This window comes from Ascaphus truei, chromosome 10, assembly GCF_040206685.1.
Source record: "Ascaphus truei isolate aAscTru1 chromosome 10, aAscTru1.hap1, whole genome shotgun sequence".
In the NCBI taxonomy this organism is placed as follows: Eukaryota; Metazoa; Chordata; class Amphibia; order Anura; family Ascaphidae; genus Ascaphus; species Ascaphus truei.
The window spans coordinates 30708613-30726390 of NC_134492.1; the positions used below are offsets into that span (position 1 = coordinate 30708613).

At 41.6% G+C, this 17778-nt stretch overlaps 1 protein-coding gene across 4 annotated transcripts in view; it reads right to left on the bottom strand.

Annotated features, from left to right (window-relative positions):
- The window catches only part of ARHGAP29 (Rho GTPase activating protein 29), an 88946-nt gene that overhangs the window by 61595 nt on the left and 9573 nt on the right, over nt 1-17778 (bottom strand). For 3 of the 4 annotated variants that reach the window (XM_075616441.1, XM_075616442.1, XM_075616440.1), the window contains exon 2: nt 16583-16922. The exons of the other annotated variant lie outside the window; for it this stretch is intronic. In XM_075616441.1, the coding sequence (XP_075472556.1) occupies nt 16583-16844 (262 nt within the window). In that variant the 5' untranslated portion in view covers nt 16845-16922. The remainder of the gene's footprint in view (nt 1-16582; nt 16923-17778) is intronic. 4 annotated transcript variants of the gene reach the window in all.

Below are 17778 nucleotides of genomic sequence, written 5' to 3' on the forward strand. Positions count from 1 at the left end.
TTAGAAATAGCATTTTTTCTTGTGAATTGATTTCCTTTTAAATCTGGCAATATAAGGCTTTCAGCAAGGAGCGAGAATTTAAGAGCATGTTGTCACCACTGCTATTATATGAAAGACAGACGGAAGACAGCTTTATATTGGGGGAATGGTTGTTAAATTTGTTAATTTTAGATAGACAGATATAGATAGTTTTTCTAGACTACAAGCAAACACTATTCCAAAGCTAATTATACGTCTCAAACATATGTACGTACTGTACATGCATATGCACAGAGCAGTAAAGATAACGTATGTAAAACCAGATGGATGTCTATATGGGAGTGATGAAAGACTGGAGAATTCTTATGACAAACAACCTAACATTTCTTGATATTTCAGTACATTTACATGTGCAGGTAGCAAACTCATTAACGGGGGTAAAGCACAAACAATTATTGCTGCTTAGGCCTCGGCCATGTTTACCGCTTGCTGGCGGAAGCGTGCTGAGGCGCGCTCCCGCTCAGCACTGAGCCCCTACAGCCGCAATTAGAGCGGCTTTAGTAGGGGCACGCCTACGCTTCCGGAAGCGCAGGTCTTAGGGGAATTTAAAATTCCCCCGCTTGCCGGCGCGACAGGCCGGTCACGTGAGCGGTTCGCCCAATAAGGGCGAACCAGCTCCGTGACGTCACTGGCCCGCCCCCGGCCAGTGACGCGCCCGCCCCGACTGCCCGCTGACAGCGCGTGCGGTAAGCAACCGCAAAACCAGGGAAAGCACCCGCTTTCCCTGCGCCTCAGCACGCCTCAGCGCGCCTCAGCACGCCAGCAGGGAGCATGGCCGAGGCCTTACATGCAGCTAGATTATTTTTGTTTGAACAATATTTGAAGTCTTACACTGTGAATACAAAAAAAATATACTACCGATTTACCCAACTTGATTACAGTGTACACAACTCATCCATTGCCTGCTGGTCTTACATAAGTGATATTACAGACCACACTACACAACAGCTCCAGGTGCATAAAAAAAATAGTAGAATGTATGATGTGAACACAAAAATCGGGAGGATGTGTTTTGCCAGAAAGATCAGCTCATGTTCTTTAATCTTTTTTTATTTATTATTACTACCCAAATTGTGGTTCTAGGAGGGACTGCATTGTTAAAGGGGAGATATTTAAATGTAATTAGGAATTCTGAAGTACACAGGTCCTATATTTGACCCAAGGCTATGTGACTTGAGACTGAACTTAATAGGGTAGTGCAGAAGAGGATGCCTCCTTTAAGTAGGTTTATCCCCCCCTAGAGGCATATGGCACGCTTCTTCCACAAGGTTATCAAATGATTTACAAACCCCTTCTGGGATGTCATGGGGATTACTGAACAAAAGCTTTGCGACCAAAAAAAATACCGAAACATTGTAGTCTTTAGTCCATTAGGTGAATTAGTCCACAAGGTGAAGTAAAACAGACTAATACATCATTTGTACAAAGTCAGTGTCACTATGGCATTTTCCTTTCACATGGCAGCATAATAATTAGAGGTTACCATACTGTAAGCAGACAACATATTCCAGCCGAAGAGGCCACCTGCAAGTATTTGTAATGGTAGAAAATGCTCATAAAATAATGATTCAAAGAGAACATTTGAAAGCTGCATGTTTCAGAACAAATGATCATTTGTTGCACCTTGCATGTCTCATTAAATTCCATGGAGATTATCTATAACAACTGATAATGGCCATCAAATATTTGTGAATAAGTCCATTTCAGATACGGTTTGGTTTAAATCTTTTTACACTACAAGGGGCTGAAATACACTTAATTGCTGTGTGTTACATTCCATCAATACCAAAGTGGTAAATATTTATTACAAACAATATTTTGGTTCATTTCGTACCACTTGTAACATACATACAATTTTAACATCTCTATACTAGTGAAGGAATTTAAATTCCAGGAAACTTCTGCATCTCTGGTGTTTTTGCATATAAGATATGCTATTGCACTTGTTGACCAAAATGTAACCTAGTTAAAAACAAACACTCATATGCACCCTGCCTCAATGGGAGCAAAAAAAAGGAATGTTTACTGCCCATCTAATCAACTAATCTTGGATGGTTGTTGATATTGAAATACTATTGAACAATTAAGCAAATATCTAGCAAAATGTAACATTTAATGATGTGCACGCCACAAACAAAATCCCTAATACATTTAAGGCAATGCCAATGTGGCTTGGAATATTTCAAATGTCTGCCAATATCACGACAGGTAAAACAAAAGGCTAGCTAGCCAATAGCTTTTACCCCCTTATTCGTGAGAGTGCCTTAGTGCCAAACACTGAAGAATGGAAACTGTCATTCAAGCCAATGGGAGTTTGTTAGTGCCTGATTGGCACCAATACACACTTTAATAAATAACCTTTTTTGGGGGGGGGAGGCAGGCTTCTGCTCTTGAACTGCAGACATTTGTGCTGGTTAATCCTGATCAGATGTCTTGATACTAGACTGTACTAGATGCAGCCACTTGAAGGATTTTAATAGAACAAGTATTAAAGCACTATAGTTGCCCAACCTCGAGTAGACATACAACAATATAATTTGCCCTGGAGTGGCTGCTAACTGGAGAAAATCAGTGCAAATTACATTGCTTACCATTACGAGACCCACAGCCAAATCTCACACACTCCCTAGTTGTCCGTCATGCTCACTAGTATAGGTCTAATAACTTAACAGAACACGTGCCTCTTCACATTGGCAACAGTCTGATCAGTCTCAAGAATTAACCACAGATTTTAATTTCATTTTGAGCACTCAATCCATAAAACAGTGAAACTATGGGTTTGTAAGCACCCATGAGATATTCAAGGAGCCTTATAGCCAAGTATCCTTGCACATAAAAAGGTGGGTTTCTCACAAATAGAAGCTTCTATTTAGAAATTACCCAATCCACCACGGATGTGACAGTAGCCACCACCAAAAGGATTAGATGTCAACAGGAAAAAAAAAAAAAAGACAGGGCTACATCGCTATTGCACCCACTGGCACAAGGAATAACGCCTGCTGCATCTATACATTAGCAGAAAAGAGGCAATATAAGCAGCAACACAAACAAGCAAAAATACCAAACACTTTCTTACGTATTCCTTGCGCAATATATATTAAAACCAGAGACAGAACATGAAACACAGACAGGGCTCAGTGCACATCCAGTGAAACTTATACACGGTACAGTGCCTAAAAATATATGTATAGATATCTATTAAATAAAATGGTCTTTTAGTTTAACATTTTGGCCAAAGTGTTGTAAGCCCCTGAGCCACTACATGGCAGACCACATCTCAATTCTTAATGCAACTAATTTTGACAGATTATAAATCATTCTTCCTGGTAATGCACAGGTTATTAAGAATTGATATTAGTGTTAGGGACCCTTGAGATGTGGTCTGCCATGTAGTGGCTCAGGGGCTTACAACACTTTGGCCAAAATGTTAAACTAAAAGACCATTTTATTTAATAGATATCTATACATATATTTTTAGGCACTGTACCGTGTATAAGTTTCACTGGATGTGCACTGAGCTCTGTCTGTGTTTCACGTTCTGTCTCTGGTTTTAATATATATTGCCATGCTGAGTAGCACTCCTCTGTGACACTTATATGCTTATATATATGTTGTGGTTATTTTGGGGGTTCAATATGAGCTTGTAGGTGTCCTGTATGTATGTATGTATGTATTCCTTGCGCAGCAACATGTCGGGCTCAGCTGAGCCTTTTCTCAACTATGATGATCAGCTGAGCCTGAAACGTTGCTGTTCCTCAACCATGCTGCACTTCAATTAAATACATTAAATGACAAATCATGAGAACATTTCCAAATTAACAAGAAAAACATTATTTCCAAATATTTACCAACAGTGGATGGTTCCATAATAAAATGTTCTGAATCCATCACCAAGAAGTGCTCTACTGAATGAAGCCCAATCCCTGTATCTGTTAACAGTTAGGTTCATCTCTGAAGAAAAACAAATGATTGCCCAAGGTAATTTATCACTGCACGCTCACAGTCCACCACAACGCAAGAAAAACAACGGTCTAATCCACAGGTGATATCATGAGCAACCTGCAATCATTTGGACACCTCTGTTGTGGAGACTTGGTGACAACATAACGAACCTCCTGCAACCAAACAGGCAAACCCACATTTCAAAACAATAGCATTACCTAAATGGTTCTCTTTTCTGGCAAGTTATACTTAGCCATGAACGGTTTATGCAAGCAAGTCCATAATTAGGGACCTACCCCCCTGAAGTTTTTAATTACATCAGCACAGACTACCTTTGTTAAGTGAGCAGAGTTCTTATTCACAAAAAATTTATTGAATCAAAATCATCACTGAACACCTTCCATTATGATTTTGTTTGTTTCAATAAAATTACTGTCATAACCCTAGTTTAAAGGAGCAATCCAAGCAATATCCTACATGTGGTTTTTTTTTTTTAATATGTCAGTTCTCTAGTATTAGAGAATACTTACCATCTTTTTTTATTTTAAAATTCAACTCAATGACATTTTTTAATGCATTAATACAGGGGTGCACAAATTTCGAGCTGCGCCCACCTGCCAGGGAGCCACCCTGGCGTTTGCGCCCCCCCCTCTCCTAAGGACTCGGCGTCAAATGACGTCGCGTGTCATTTGAAGCTCGTTGCAATGGCGTCACAACCTCACGGCGTCAAATGATAACGTGTTGCCGAAGACTCGGCAGAGACCAGGTAAGGGCGTTACAGAGGCCTCACCCGGCATATAATTTAAGTGCCGTGGGGGAAGAGCACGGGCCTCTGTAACCGCCGCGCTCCCCTAGAAATTCTCCCCCCCTCACTTTGCGCACCGCTGCATTAATATCCTGAGCATCCTTTGATTTCTATAGCAGGTTTTATCCCACCTACACAGCACAATATCTTTGCAACACTTCCCTGTTTGTGATCATTTGTTGCCAATATTCCCAGCAGTTTGGGATGCAAACTGTAACAGATAATGTTACCTTAGTAATATAAGAATACATTGTAGCTGCTGAGTTACACTGATTGAAAGATTGATTGAAACTGAAAAGACAGCCATTTAGTGAACCCTGGGAAGCAGAACCTTTGCTGATTGATCACGGGAGAACGAATTGATTGGCAGCATAGGTAATTCGTTTTCAATAAAGGTAATCAATGGCTGCATATATTTATAGATTTAAAAAAAAAAAAACAATAAGATTATTCTAGGCTGTTTGAATTGCCTCTTTACCTTTGGGATTGCTGCTTCAAAAACAAGACCTTATTTATGACTTGCCTTCAAGTATAATAATGCATTACTAATAAATGCGTGTCATACTATATTATACCAAAGTCATATATAATAATGTAGCAATTTCAATATTTACTGGACAAAGAGCTTGATGCAACACTCTCCCTAAAAAGAATGTGAAATAGTAACAGTATTCTGGGAAGATCGGTTTAACTTTATTTTGCTCTTTTAAACACAAAACCAATAAATAAACCAACGGCATATTTAAAATCGAAGCAACTCCAAGTACAGTACTATTAATTAAAACTGTTTGCCAATCTAAGTTGCATACCATAAAACATGACAAAGAAAAACATTACTTTTAGTAATATGGGAAAAACAAATGTCAAAATATGAAAAGGCTTTTGGAGGCTGCAATGTCTCTCGAGCAGAAACTGTTCACTATTTCCTATGTGCCAGAATGTAACTTATAATTACAATAAATGTAGGGTTTGTTCACTAAACTTCGCATACTGGGTTGAAATAAAAATAACTTGTTAATTAATGTAACTATTTAAAGAAAGGCATTTCTTGGTAGATAATGGCACAGTAGAAAAGTTGAAGGCCCGAGGCAAAGCAGACGACCTTTAACCTTTAGTGGAGCTTGTGGCTGAAAATGCAAAACCCGAGCAATTATTAAATGCTTTTAACGTAAAGAGGAAGCCCGAATTCTCACAAAATGCAAACGATTCTGAATCGCTTGATCCCATGGGCCATACAGGAATGAGAAGAGGTGGGCACTTTGAGAGGGTTTTCCTTCCTGGGTCACAAACACATCGTAGCTGTAAGCAAGTAAAAATGCGCTCTAGTTTCTAGATACCATGTTCTCAAACAAACATTGAAGAAAAAGAAAAATGTCAGATTTCAATTTTTCTGTTCCGACGAGAGAAGAAGAGTTGGTATAAACAAAATTCCTCCTAGGCTACGGCGTGGCGGGGGTGCGTACATGACGTCACGCAGCTGCCTCCCCTTCATTGGCTGAAACGCCACCGTGACCAGCGCTCCGTCACCACAAGAAAACACAAAAATCTTGTCGGCAGAAAAGGTGCTCGCGCATCGCGATCGCTACATGCGCTTGCACGCAGCTACTGGGACTGGCCCCATTGAGGGGCAGATCTTGTTCCTGAAGCGCACGCCGTAGCGAGCGCAGCAGTAGACACTGGGGCCGAGGCCTTAGAGTAGAGGTGGTGTCCTCTTAGAGCAGAGGTTTCCAACTTCAGTCCTCAAGGGCCACAATAGGTCAGGTTTAAAGGCTTCAGCACAGGTGGCTCAATCAGTGGCTCAGTCAAAGTCTGACCCACTTGTGCTGAAGCAGGGATATCCCGAATACCTGGCCTGTTGGTGGCCCCTAAGGACGGGAGTTGGACACCTTTGTTTTAGAGGATTACTCCCGTCTTAGTCGAGCACTATTCTATATGCACGCAAGAGGAGTTCTAGCTCTTTTGTAGGACAAGTATCCAGGGCCATGTGATTGCTGTAATAGCGATGCATAACTATAAACAAAACTGCCCAAACGGAAGGCAAAAATCAATCAATAACCAAAATGTAACCACACCCTTTGCTTCCAGGTTAGAAAAGTGCATTTTTACACCAAAAGAAAACATTTGACATGCAATATTGTTTCATGCTCCACTCAGACTTACATCGTCCTGGCTCCTGTGTAGTTACCAGGGGCACACAAATCCTAAATGTTCATGATATTCATAAAAATAAGGCTATGTAGGCACGCGCGTGATGTCATCGCAGATGCACATGAGCTAAGGCAGCTCTGTACACGCTGACAGATTTCAAATTAACCCCCGATCGCCGCTCCGATTGGCCCCGCGGGACACTGCTCCAGAGGGGCAACCAGCGGGGATGGCCCAAAAGAAAAACACCGAAGCCGAGGCCCCCAGATCTCTACTGCTACAGCCGTGAGCAGTGGAGAGGGAGAGAAGGAAAAACAAAGATGGCGCTCAAGAGCAGGGGAGCACACGGCAGCAACAACAGCCAGTGAAGGAGAGAGGCGCAAGTTGCAGAACCTGAGGATATACCTGACAAAGGCCACCCTGAGAAACACTGCGGAGAGGGCCAGAGCAGGGGAGGAGGCAGTGGGGAGAGCTGTTCCTGACAGAGAGCTGTGTATGGCAGAGGGAGAGACAGTAATTACAAAGCAGGACCTCCAGAACATGCTTAGAGAAATGCAAGCAGGCTTTCAGTCAGCCCTGGATAGAGCTGTAAAGGAATTTAAAACAGAAGTTCCTTACTGGCTAACAGAACTACGGAGCTTGAAAATAAAATGGACATTTCTTTACAAAATCAGGTAAACACTGATGAGGTCCTGCGTCTCAATTAAGAGATAAGAGCCATGAGGGATGGAATAGATTATCTAGAGAACAGGGAGCTAAGAAAGAACTTACGAATCCGTCATGTCCCTGAGTCGGTCTCCGCAGAAGCCCTCCAGCCATATATCTTAGGAGACCGTTTACGTCAATTGTCCCCCATCTACAAGATAGCAATCTTCTGATGGATAGAGCTCCCAGAGCCCCATCACTATTTTGCGGATGATATTATCCTTACTATATCTAACCCATTGACATCTCTCCCGAATTTACAATCCGCACTTCCGCGGTTTGGGGAATTGTCTGGGTATAAAGTTAATGTGGGAAAATTGGAAGCGCTAAATTTAACGTTAATGGAAAAGGAGGTGGTCAAGGTTCTTACACAACATTGTGACTTTAGGTGGAAAAAGACCCATCTGAAGTATTTGGGGCTATACCTTACTAGGAACTATTACTCATTATATAAATATAATTATCCTGAACTATTATCTAAGATTAGAAAGGATCCCCAAGCTTGGAATTCTCACTATATCTCCTGGAAAGGGCGTATAACCGCGGTTAAGATTAATATTCTCCCCAGACTTCTATATTATTTCCATACATATATTTTTTTCTGTATCCCTCCCCTTCCCATTTATGTTTGATAATCTTAATAAAAAAATATGCATTTAAAAAATAAATAAATAAGGCCATGTAAGGGAAAGCACTTTCAAAAGGATACCTTGGAAGATGAAGCCAAGAGTTCGACATTTTCACTTTTGTGCCATGAAGTCATTTTCATCTTCATCTATAAAGACCCGGCACACAAGTAACTTATTCCACAAAACTTGGCAACAGTACAATTCAAAAGCTAACTTTTAAGGTGCTCATTTAAGGAGCGGATTAAAGGATTACAATAGCCTTGTTGTTGTAAAGAACAGGGGAAAAAAAGGGTGCTTTCATGCAGACTTTTACTCTATATTTACTTGGAATTATTTGAAAGCGCCAAGATATTATGGGTTATTATATCCCCAAACACTGAACCTGAAATGAAAATAGAGGCCACAATGTTGAAAATATCCTTTAATCCCTTTACACTATTATGAAACCGCTACTGCGGCATGAAAAAAAAAATGGAAGCTACTAGATTATTTCCAAATTACGTTGGAAACGGAGCATCTCTCGCTCTCTAGAAAAATAAGAGTATAAATATTGGAATGCTGTGTGTGAACCGCAAAATCCAATACTGATGAGAATGTCGGTACGGGGTGTACAATTGATCGATAATGACGCAGTTTGTTAACATGTAGAATTCAATAACATTACAGATAGTGAAACAGTCACACACATACATACACATCTAGTGACTGTTGATCTTAGGCACTATAGCAACAAGTGAAGGTTTGTTCTGCAGGAATGCAGAGTATGTGAGTGGGGGAGGGAGGGGGAATAGCTGAAAACGGCAGGCCACTCTGCTAACCCACAAATTCCTTTGGTGGGCTTTCATCTTTACAACTATCTCAAAATTATCCACAGCATAATGAAGAACGTGATAAAAGAAAATTCCATTTCAAAGACTATCTGCAAGTTTCTGGGAAGGGGAAAAACAAAACAAAACAAAACAGGAAATTAAAAAGGGATCTGGTTATTTCAATTCCCATTAGAAAATGCTATGGGAGCTGTATCCATTTTGAATTCTCAGGGGAAAAACAATGTTTTACAGACCCAAATACAGCAGATACAAAGCAGTACAATAATGCAGAATAATGTAAAATTGTACGTTTTTCAGTTAGGAGGGAAAGATTTGAACCCAGCTGCAGACCCCCTCTGGGTTTAACTAAAACAAGAGTAGCTTTGAAAAAGAAACAAAAAAGCAGCAATGTCACCCATTTTACATTAACATTTTTCCCTTGCAGAATTCGGAGCAGAACCCCAGTTCCCGAGATACTGACCCATTTAGTTGCCAGTGTTCCATTCTGGATCTTCAATGATGGCACCTGTAGCAATCCAATAGGAAGCCGCAACATCACCCCTCCTAAGGACAGTGTGGCTTCCTATTAGCCAGCACGGCTAGTGGGAGAAGAAAACAGCCAACTATACGGGTCATTATCTGGGAAAGCAGGGGTCCCCATCCCTCAATTTGAACTAAACAAAAATAAGAGTAGGTGGGATTGCTGCTTTAATATAAATTCAATTCTCTGCCAATTCTGAATGAAAAACTCACAATAAAGAAATAAAAAAAAAAGTTTTAATTTGAATAAGGACCTCATAAAAAAGGTGGGGACAGTAGCACTTGCAAAAGTGATGGTTATAGGGCCGTTCCTAACACATTAACTGTTCAAAGAATAAGTATTATTTAGCAAGAGATACTTGAGGTTCAACTAAACTTAAAGCACTCACCCATTGAACAGCTTCCAGCCAATTTCTTTCAAGTTTTTCAAGTAGGCCGAAAGCCCTATTCTGGACTGCACAATACCAAAATAGCATAGGAAACTCATACTACTTTAATAGGCTAAGCCAAACATTATACCATTTTTTCTGAACCAGAAAAGCAGTGCAGACTGACAATTTAAGTGATATGGGAGAAAGAGGAATGGCAAAGGTGATTTTTAACAGCACTTTGACAGTATAAGATCCTATTTCAATTGAGACCACCACATTTGGCTAATGCTTTATTGGGTATTAGAAGGAAAAAAAATCTCATGGAATACACACACACAAAAAAACAAACAAAAAAACCCACCCTTGTCCATACGGCTATACATCTATGCAACAGCAGAAATACGACACAGAGAATACCAGTGATCCATGTTCTATTTACATTAATGGGCCATTTAACTTAATCATGAAATTGTGGTTATGAAACTGTTGGAATTGCCTTTGATGGATTTCACTGTTTATTGTGTATGGTTCTTTTGTGTGTATATAACATGTTGCTCTTGTTCTGCTAAGCTCCAGTTCTTTGATGTGCCATATTTTATCTTGGTTCATTTCCTAACTGTATTTACCACAGATTCCTTCTAAATCCTAACATTTAAACACTAAAGCCTCTCAATCCTTGTAAAATGAAAGATTTCAACAAAAAGAATGTGGATAGCGTTCTATCAACATCCTCCCTGCAGTAGTAAACACTCAGATTAGAATTTATTTTATTTATAAAAATGTTTTACCAGGAAGTAATACACAGAGTTACCTCTCGTTTTCAAGTATGTCCTGGGAGCAGAGTTATAAAAATACATGGTTACATTAAAAGAACAGGGTTATACAGTCAATTCACAGACATTTCATGGACGGAGTTGGAAAATTTGGTACAGGGGATAAAGGGCTTGCGAGTTTCAGATTGAAATAGAGCAGCTTTAACATCACTTTAACATCAGCAAACGTCTCACACCCTTTGGCTGCGCCAAAGGCTGCCCACCTTTGGGGCAAAGCAGATGTAATGTACACTGGGGTGGTTGAGATTCAATACAGAACTCAAAGTTCTTTGTTGTAAGGCCGCTACCCACGGCTCCCCGCTGCAGCTCTTACCTCCGCTGTCGGAACGCGCGGCACCCGCTCACGTGGTTCCTCTTCTCTCACGGCAGCTCTTGCTACCCATGCGCGCCACCGTGGTAGACCCGCGCGCGCGTCTACAGTTCCTGCTTTTCCGCCCGGCGAACTCAACCCGCCTCTTCCGTCGCGCGCTACTATGTCCATCTCCACTGCCGCCAAGGTACTTCTTCCGTCCCCACCTGTCCTGCATCCTGCTTCAGCCTATCAGCGCTCTACCTTCATCTGACATCACCGCTGGAGGTTCTCATTGGCTCCTGTCTGTATTTAGTGCTACCAGCCCAGAGCTGATTGCTGAGCATAGTCAGTCTCTAGTTGTGCTTGCTACAAGCTACGTCGCAGTCTGCTCTTGTCTTCCGTTACAGACCCGAGCTTGAACCTGGACTCCCGATCTCTGGCACCCTCGAACCCCGGCTCGCCCTACGGACTTCTACCTTCTCCTCTCCTCGACTTTGGCTTTGGACACCGACTACTCTTGATCTCTCCTACCCCGGATCTGGCAAGTACCTCTACCACTCTACACTCTCCTGTCCCGAACCAGGCTATCTACACGACTGTGCTAACCGGACCCGCTCACGCGGCTGTAGGGCGGTGGTTTTCCTGTATCCCCACCTCGGCCTCGCGGTCCAGTCCGGTTTGTGGTGAGCACTCCTATATTCCCGTGACATTTGTGTCCTCTTGGCTCATTAACATTCCAGTGGGTGGGGTTGACGTTCCACAAAGTACAAGCAAATGTTAACCCTTAGCACGCTGGTCCTGTGCAGAGGGGAGCAGCTCTAGGGAAGCCCCATTAGGCCGTCCTGTCCACCTTTGGGCAACGCAGATGTACATGGGAATATAGTGCCAAAATGCACTGCACCCAATACACAATGTGGCGTTCCAAGAACATGAAAGCAATCTACCTAAACATTTTCAATACTATAATTTATGCATAAAGCACCAACACGTGGTACAATAAGGGAAGGACATACATGTGATAAACAAAATAAGAACAAATGAACACACATGGATATAATAAGGGACCAAGAGCCCTGCTCATGAGAATGTTTAGAAATGCAAGATTTTTTTAACCCTTTCACAGCCAGAGGGACCTGCAATGTAGATTATTGTGCTTTTCACAGTTGGGTTTTTGGACTTAAAATTGGCAATGTGGTGCCGCTCTCCCCGGAGGGCTACGGCATGACAGTTTTGCCAATTTAGGTGCAAAAACATAACTGCAAAAAGCACAACAACAAATATTAGTGAATATATGGTATCTACTCATCAGGGGACAGTATGGGCAGAGAAGACTCTAGGTCTTGTGGGGCCCTTAGCAATAGTTTGACGGACCCCATGTCCTCGTCCCCATCATTTGCAGCTTTTGTGTGGCAATATTTCTCATCTTAAGAGAAGGAAGAAGTGTAGAGCTGCTCAGTGAGAATTTCCCCTGCGGGAACCTGCGGCTACAATAGAAGACAGAAAAATGGCAGTGGGTGCATGGAGGGGGGGGAGGGGGGTCTTTGTGTTCGGTGTGTCCCTCGAGACCTCACAAAAGGCAAGACTCAATTAGGTTGCCTAATGGTACAGCCACAGCTGTATGTTACAATGTTAGCACTGATCTGGGAGAATACATCAGCTTTAGATAACAAAAGTATTTCTGTCTTCTACAATATTAAACTTCACTTTAAATGGACACAATATTGTCCACAATGTGGACAATAGAAAGGCCACCATTTCCTCCCACTATTTTTCAGCAGAAGTATTGTGTTATAGTGTATATCATTTCAAGATCTTGAGCAGTGCTCTTTCTCCTGGATTTCTAATCTAGCATACAAGGACATGGGAACAGGTTGTGTTAGTCCTGTTTATCCCTCCCATTACACAGCTTTCCTATAGTCTATGTACAACAGAACAGGCAATCAAATCACTTGTTCAACCTGTCTCATAACATGAGGAGTCATCCGGTAATCATATACCTCATCTTTAGCCAACGCCAGTCTTCAAGGGCTACCAACAGGTCAGCTTTCCAGGATATCCCTGCTTCAGCACATCTGCTGAAGCAGGGATGTCCTGAAAACCTGACCTGTTGGTAGCCCTTGAGTCCTGGGAGTTGGCCAACCCTGATCTACCTCATCTCGCAGCATGTTATCATTGAAATAATTTCATCAGTAATTTTCAACTAATCCTCTGTCATCCCAGCAAGATCCAGTAGATGTGAAGGAGATAATGAGGAGATAGTGACCGGGAACTATAACACACAGAACCGATGCTTTTACAATAGTTTGCAGAATGAACATTAAAATACAAAAAAACATTAGGAAACATCTTACAAGTTAATTTCAATATCTCTAGATTGTCAACAGAAATGATTAGTCACATGTATCACGACTGAAGCGTTATGTACATTAATGCGCTATATAAAGACAAACATATCAATAAAAATTCTGATATTTTAAAGGAGCAGTTCATACTCTTTATCCCCCATTTTTCACAGGTTGGAAACCAGGGTATCTCCCCGAGTCAAATGCCCCTATTTCCAGCTCCGGGCACCCCGTGGTTGCCGAGATACCTTCTGGTGAAGTTACTGTGTCTAAATCAGGGGAAACAAAATGGCTGGCAAATGTCAGGTCAATAGGGTCGGTTGAGGCACTGGATGTCCATTTCATCCCCCTTTAAAAAACAGGAAGTAATACATGTAACTTCACCAATAAGTATCTAGAGGGAGGGAGGGAGGTAGGAGGGGTTGTCAGACCTATATATTAAAAAAAAAAAAAAAAAGATTTAAGTGCAGTTTAGCTCTAGGGAACATTCCGGGCCCCTCCCCCAAGTCCTATACACACAATGGAAGTTAGTTAGGGTGGATTGCGCCTTTCAAACAAAGTTTGCCATAGGGGACAGCAATGTATTTCTTTGGCACACGTAGCTGGCCCCTCTGGCAGTTGTGGGGTAAGTTATCCAAGACAGGGGGAAGGAAGTTTGAGCTCCTGCCATTTCTCCATTTATTACCACAAGTATTTTCCTTGGCATGTTTAAAGGAAAGCACTACCAAACAATACGAGAAATCCATTGGGGAAAACATACGCTGAAGTTCACAAATGTTTAAGACCACCTTACTTAAAACTTAAAATTGGTACTTAAGTTAGCAGTAGTGATTTGTGGTCTTCACTTAACATTTAAAATGCTTAACAAAATACACACACACTTTAATTATGAAAACATATCTTGCAAAAAAGTTATACCTTATAAATAAAAGTACATTCTGGATACAGATCCCTATGGGAGTCCTGCCAAGAAATTACAGAATTCAGCCAGCTATAATTAAATACAAGTTTTAATAAAGATCTTTTACATGCAATTACCACGAACAGAAAACCTGCTTCCTGCTCTTGAGCTGCAGTGTAATGTGCTACGTATGTAAATACATTCTATTTTAGAAATCAATCAGGAAAAGCATTCCCGCAAAAACAGCACTTCAACATAAAAGCCCACTCATTTACCATGTCCAAGCAAGAAAGGACAGGCATTCTCGCCGTGTCTAGCCATTTAGATTACAAAGAGCATTGGGGCAGTGGATAAGTCTACAGCATTAACCGTTCCACACCAAGACATTATACTTTGATGTTTAAAGATAACCACAGCCTTTAATTTACAGTACAGTAGTGTCTTTCCCATAAGTAGGACTCCCCACAACACTTTGCCTTCATCAATAGTTCAGAGGCTCTATATTTGCGGAAGAGTTCGTTTAGATGCTAAATGGCAGCCATCAGATTATAAATCACCATGTCAGGAATGCAGTGCAAATAAATGCCGGGAATCGAGGAAGCTGGGTTACATAGCCATCTATTTGCCCTTTGCCAGGAATGGAAATAAGGGGTTAATAGATAGCTTCTACACCCTATCCTGTTTGTACTTCATGTAACAAGACCATATGGTAACAAAGTTAGAGGGAGTAGGGAGTATGATGGCTATTGTTGGAACAACAAGTAGCTGATCTGTTACAAGCTTTCGAACCTCTGGAATGAAGGACCATGAGAGGTTTGAAAGCTTGTAACAGATCAACTACTTGTTGGTCCAATAAAAGTTATCATACCCCCTACTTCCTCTCCCTCCTTTATTACTACATGGAAGAAAGGGTTAACACAGCCATCCACCCTTCTTTGCTGTAACAAGACCAATGATAGAAATCTGATGGTACATGGAAGTACAAAACGTCACTGCTTTTCCTGGTTTCCAAACCTATGGATTCTTTAATGAATAATGTAATGCCTTGTTTAAAAAAAAAAAAAAAAGGCACGGACTACAACAGGCTAGAGCACCGATAGGGCAGACACGCGATGACCACGAAGAGACGGACAGTCGGCTCCCTCGGAACAAACACAGTGCTGGTGGTTCAAGAGCACAGTCCGGAGACACATCTCACCTGGCCGTCATACCTGGCTGTCTTACCTGGCCGCCCTCCTCCTCCCCCTCTCCCCCCCCCCTTTTTCCCCTCAGTTTGTCTTGTCCGTCTTGTAAGTCAGTTATTTTATTTTTCCCACAGTTGATACTGAAAAACAAAATGTTGGGCACAGGGGCACTCATAAGATAATGGGTTGTCAGATATTTTGTGAACTGTACCTTGTCCCAATAAAAAAACCTTTTTGTTGAAAAAAAAAAAGGGCAGTGTTCCTAGCTTCTTTAGGACTGAGCCTGAGAGCTGCTATTTATTCCTACGGGATGTAATGTGTGCCATTCTCTGATACAAAAATGCAAAAAAGGTGACACTTTGCTCATTTGCATGCGATTACCCAGAATTCCTAGCTGCAGTGGAAGCATTGAATGCTAGAGATAATGGTGAAAAGCAGGGTTGCAGATGGGTCTGAGACATGTGAAGGTGTTCACAAGTTACATTTTTATTTGCTGTACAGTAGGGCCCCGCTTCACGGCGTTCCGCTAATACGGCGGTACCGTCTCCTCACTTCACCCATTTGTCATGTTTCCGCGCACACGGAGCCGCCCGACTCCGCGCACAATGCTGCTATCTGGGAGGGAGGAGTGACGGGTTATCGCCGTTGTACGCAGCTTTTTTTGTGCAGAGCGCACAAATGCTATGTTCCGCTTTTCGGCGGGGCCTGAAACCGAACCCATCGTATGAGTGGGGCCCACCTGTACTTTGACTAAATGGAAATGTCTACGGAAATCTTCAAACATAAAAAACAGAGTGCTCAATATTTTGAGTGAGTTCTGTGGTATTAAAAAAAAAATCTGTAGTTTGCATCTTTTAGACAGCAATTTATTCAAATAGATACTGTGAAATGTAAATGATGATGCACACAATATAAAGCTGCCCAGTACCGTTACACACATTCAGCTAAAGTGTTTGACATATAAAGAAGCAAAACCCAACCACAGTTGTGAAGTAGTGACATGAATTCCTCTTGCACAAAATAAACACTCAAGTACATTACGTACCTTCTGATACAAAAGCTTCTTTCAGGTACAGGAGGACGTCGGCAAACTTTCTGACATCATTCACCAACTGCATGATGTATTCGGGATCCACAACAGGGCTGTCGTAACAATCAGAGTTGGTGCTGATGCTGCTCAGCGAGTTGCTTTTGGTGCTACGACCCATTCCCCAGTTTGAAGAATTTGAGATGGTGAAGAAGTTCGAGGTAGAGAACCGCGCAAATCCCAAACCACGCCTGTTACTTCCTCCGTTCTGACGCAACATCCCAGCTGCTGCTGTGCTTCTGAGAGCTTCTAAGTTAGCATTCAGCGCTACTTACTGCCGTCAGACAGAAATCCAAACCTTTCAATTAAAAGAAAACATCTTTTAAAATCATTGCACAAATAAAAAGCACATTAGCTTTTCATGATAGAGAGAGATGATAGAGGGATAGAGAAATATATACCAGCACAGTTTGCCAAGACAGACACTGGCTTTGAAATGACTTGAGGGACTCATTTCACTTGTGCATTATGTTCCTATGGCAAACTATCTAATTGAGAAAGAGATGCCAATCTATAGATACATTGCAGTTTATTACCATTTGTCTGTAGGAAATTTAGACAGGGAATGTAATGCTGTTGGAATATAGCACAACAAACCAATTGCTAAAAAGAATTGGCAAACTACTTTTCTACATCAAAAACAAGGGGTGACAAATTAACCTGTCCAAGCCCCAAGAAGATGGACTTTAAACAATCACTCCTGGTTCGCAGACATTCACATGGGAATAAGAAGCAGACATTGTACATCTGTGAAAAGAGAAGTTAAAGAAGCAATTCAAGACGGTGAATTATTTTTTTTGCCATTATCTTTTATTTTTAATACAGGATTGAAGCTGGGGGGGATCTCCAGAGCTGAGCCCCATTTATTGCCACTTTGGGGACCCACTGCTTCCGGAGATACTTACCTCCGTAGGTGTTGGTAGCGGCTCCAGCTGAGAAAGCATGGCTTTAAAAAGTTTAAAGCTCACGCCTCACAAGGATGTAAGTATCTCCGGATGTTAGGGGTCCCCAGAGCTGAAACTAATGTCAGCTCCTGAGACGCACACACACGACGGACAAAAAATACACACAAAACACGTCTTGACATACGACCTACTTAAAATAGATTTGTGAAACATTTCAAAAAGTCCCCAACTTCCACTTCCCCACTGTAG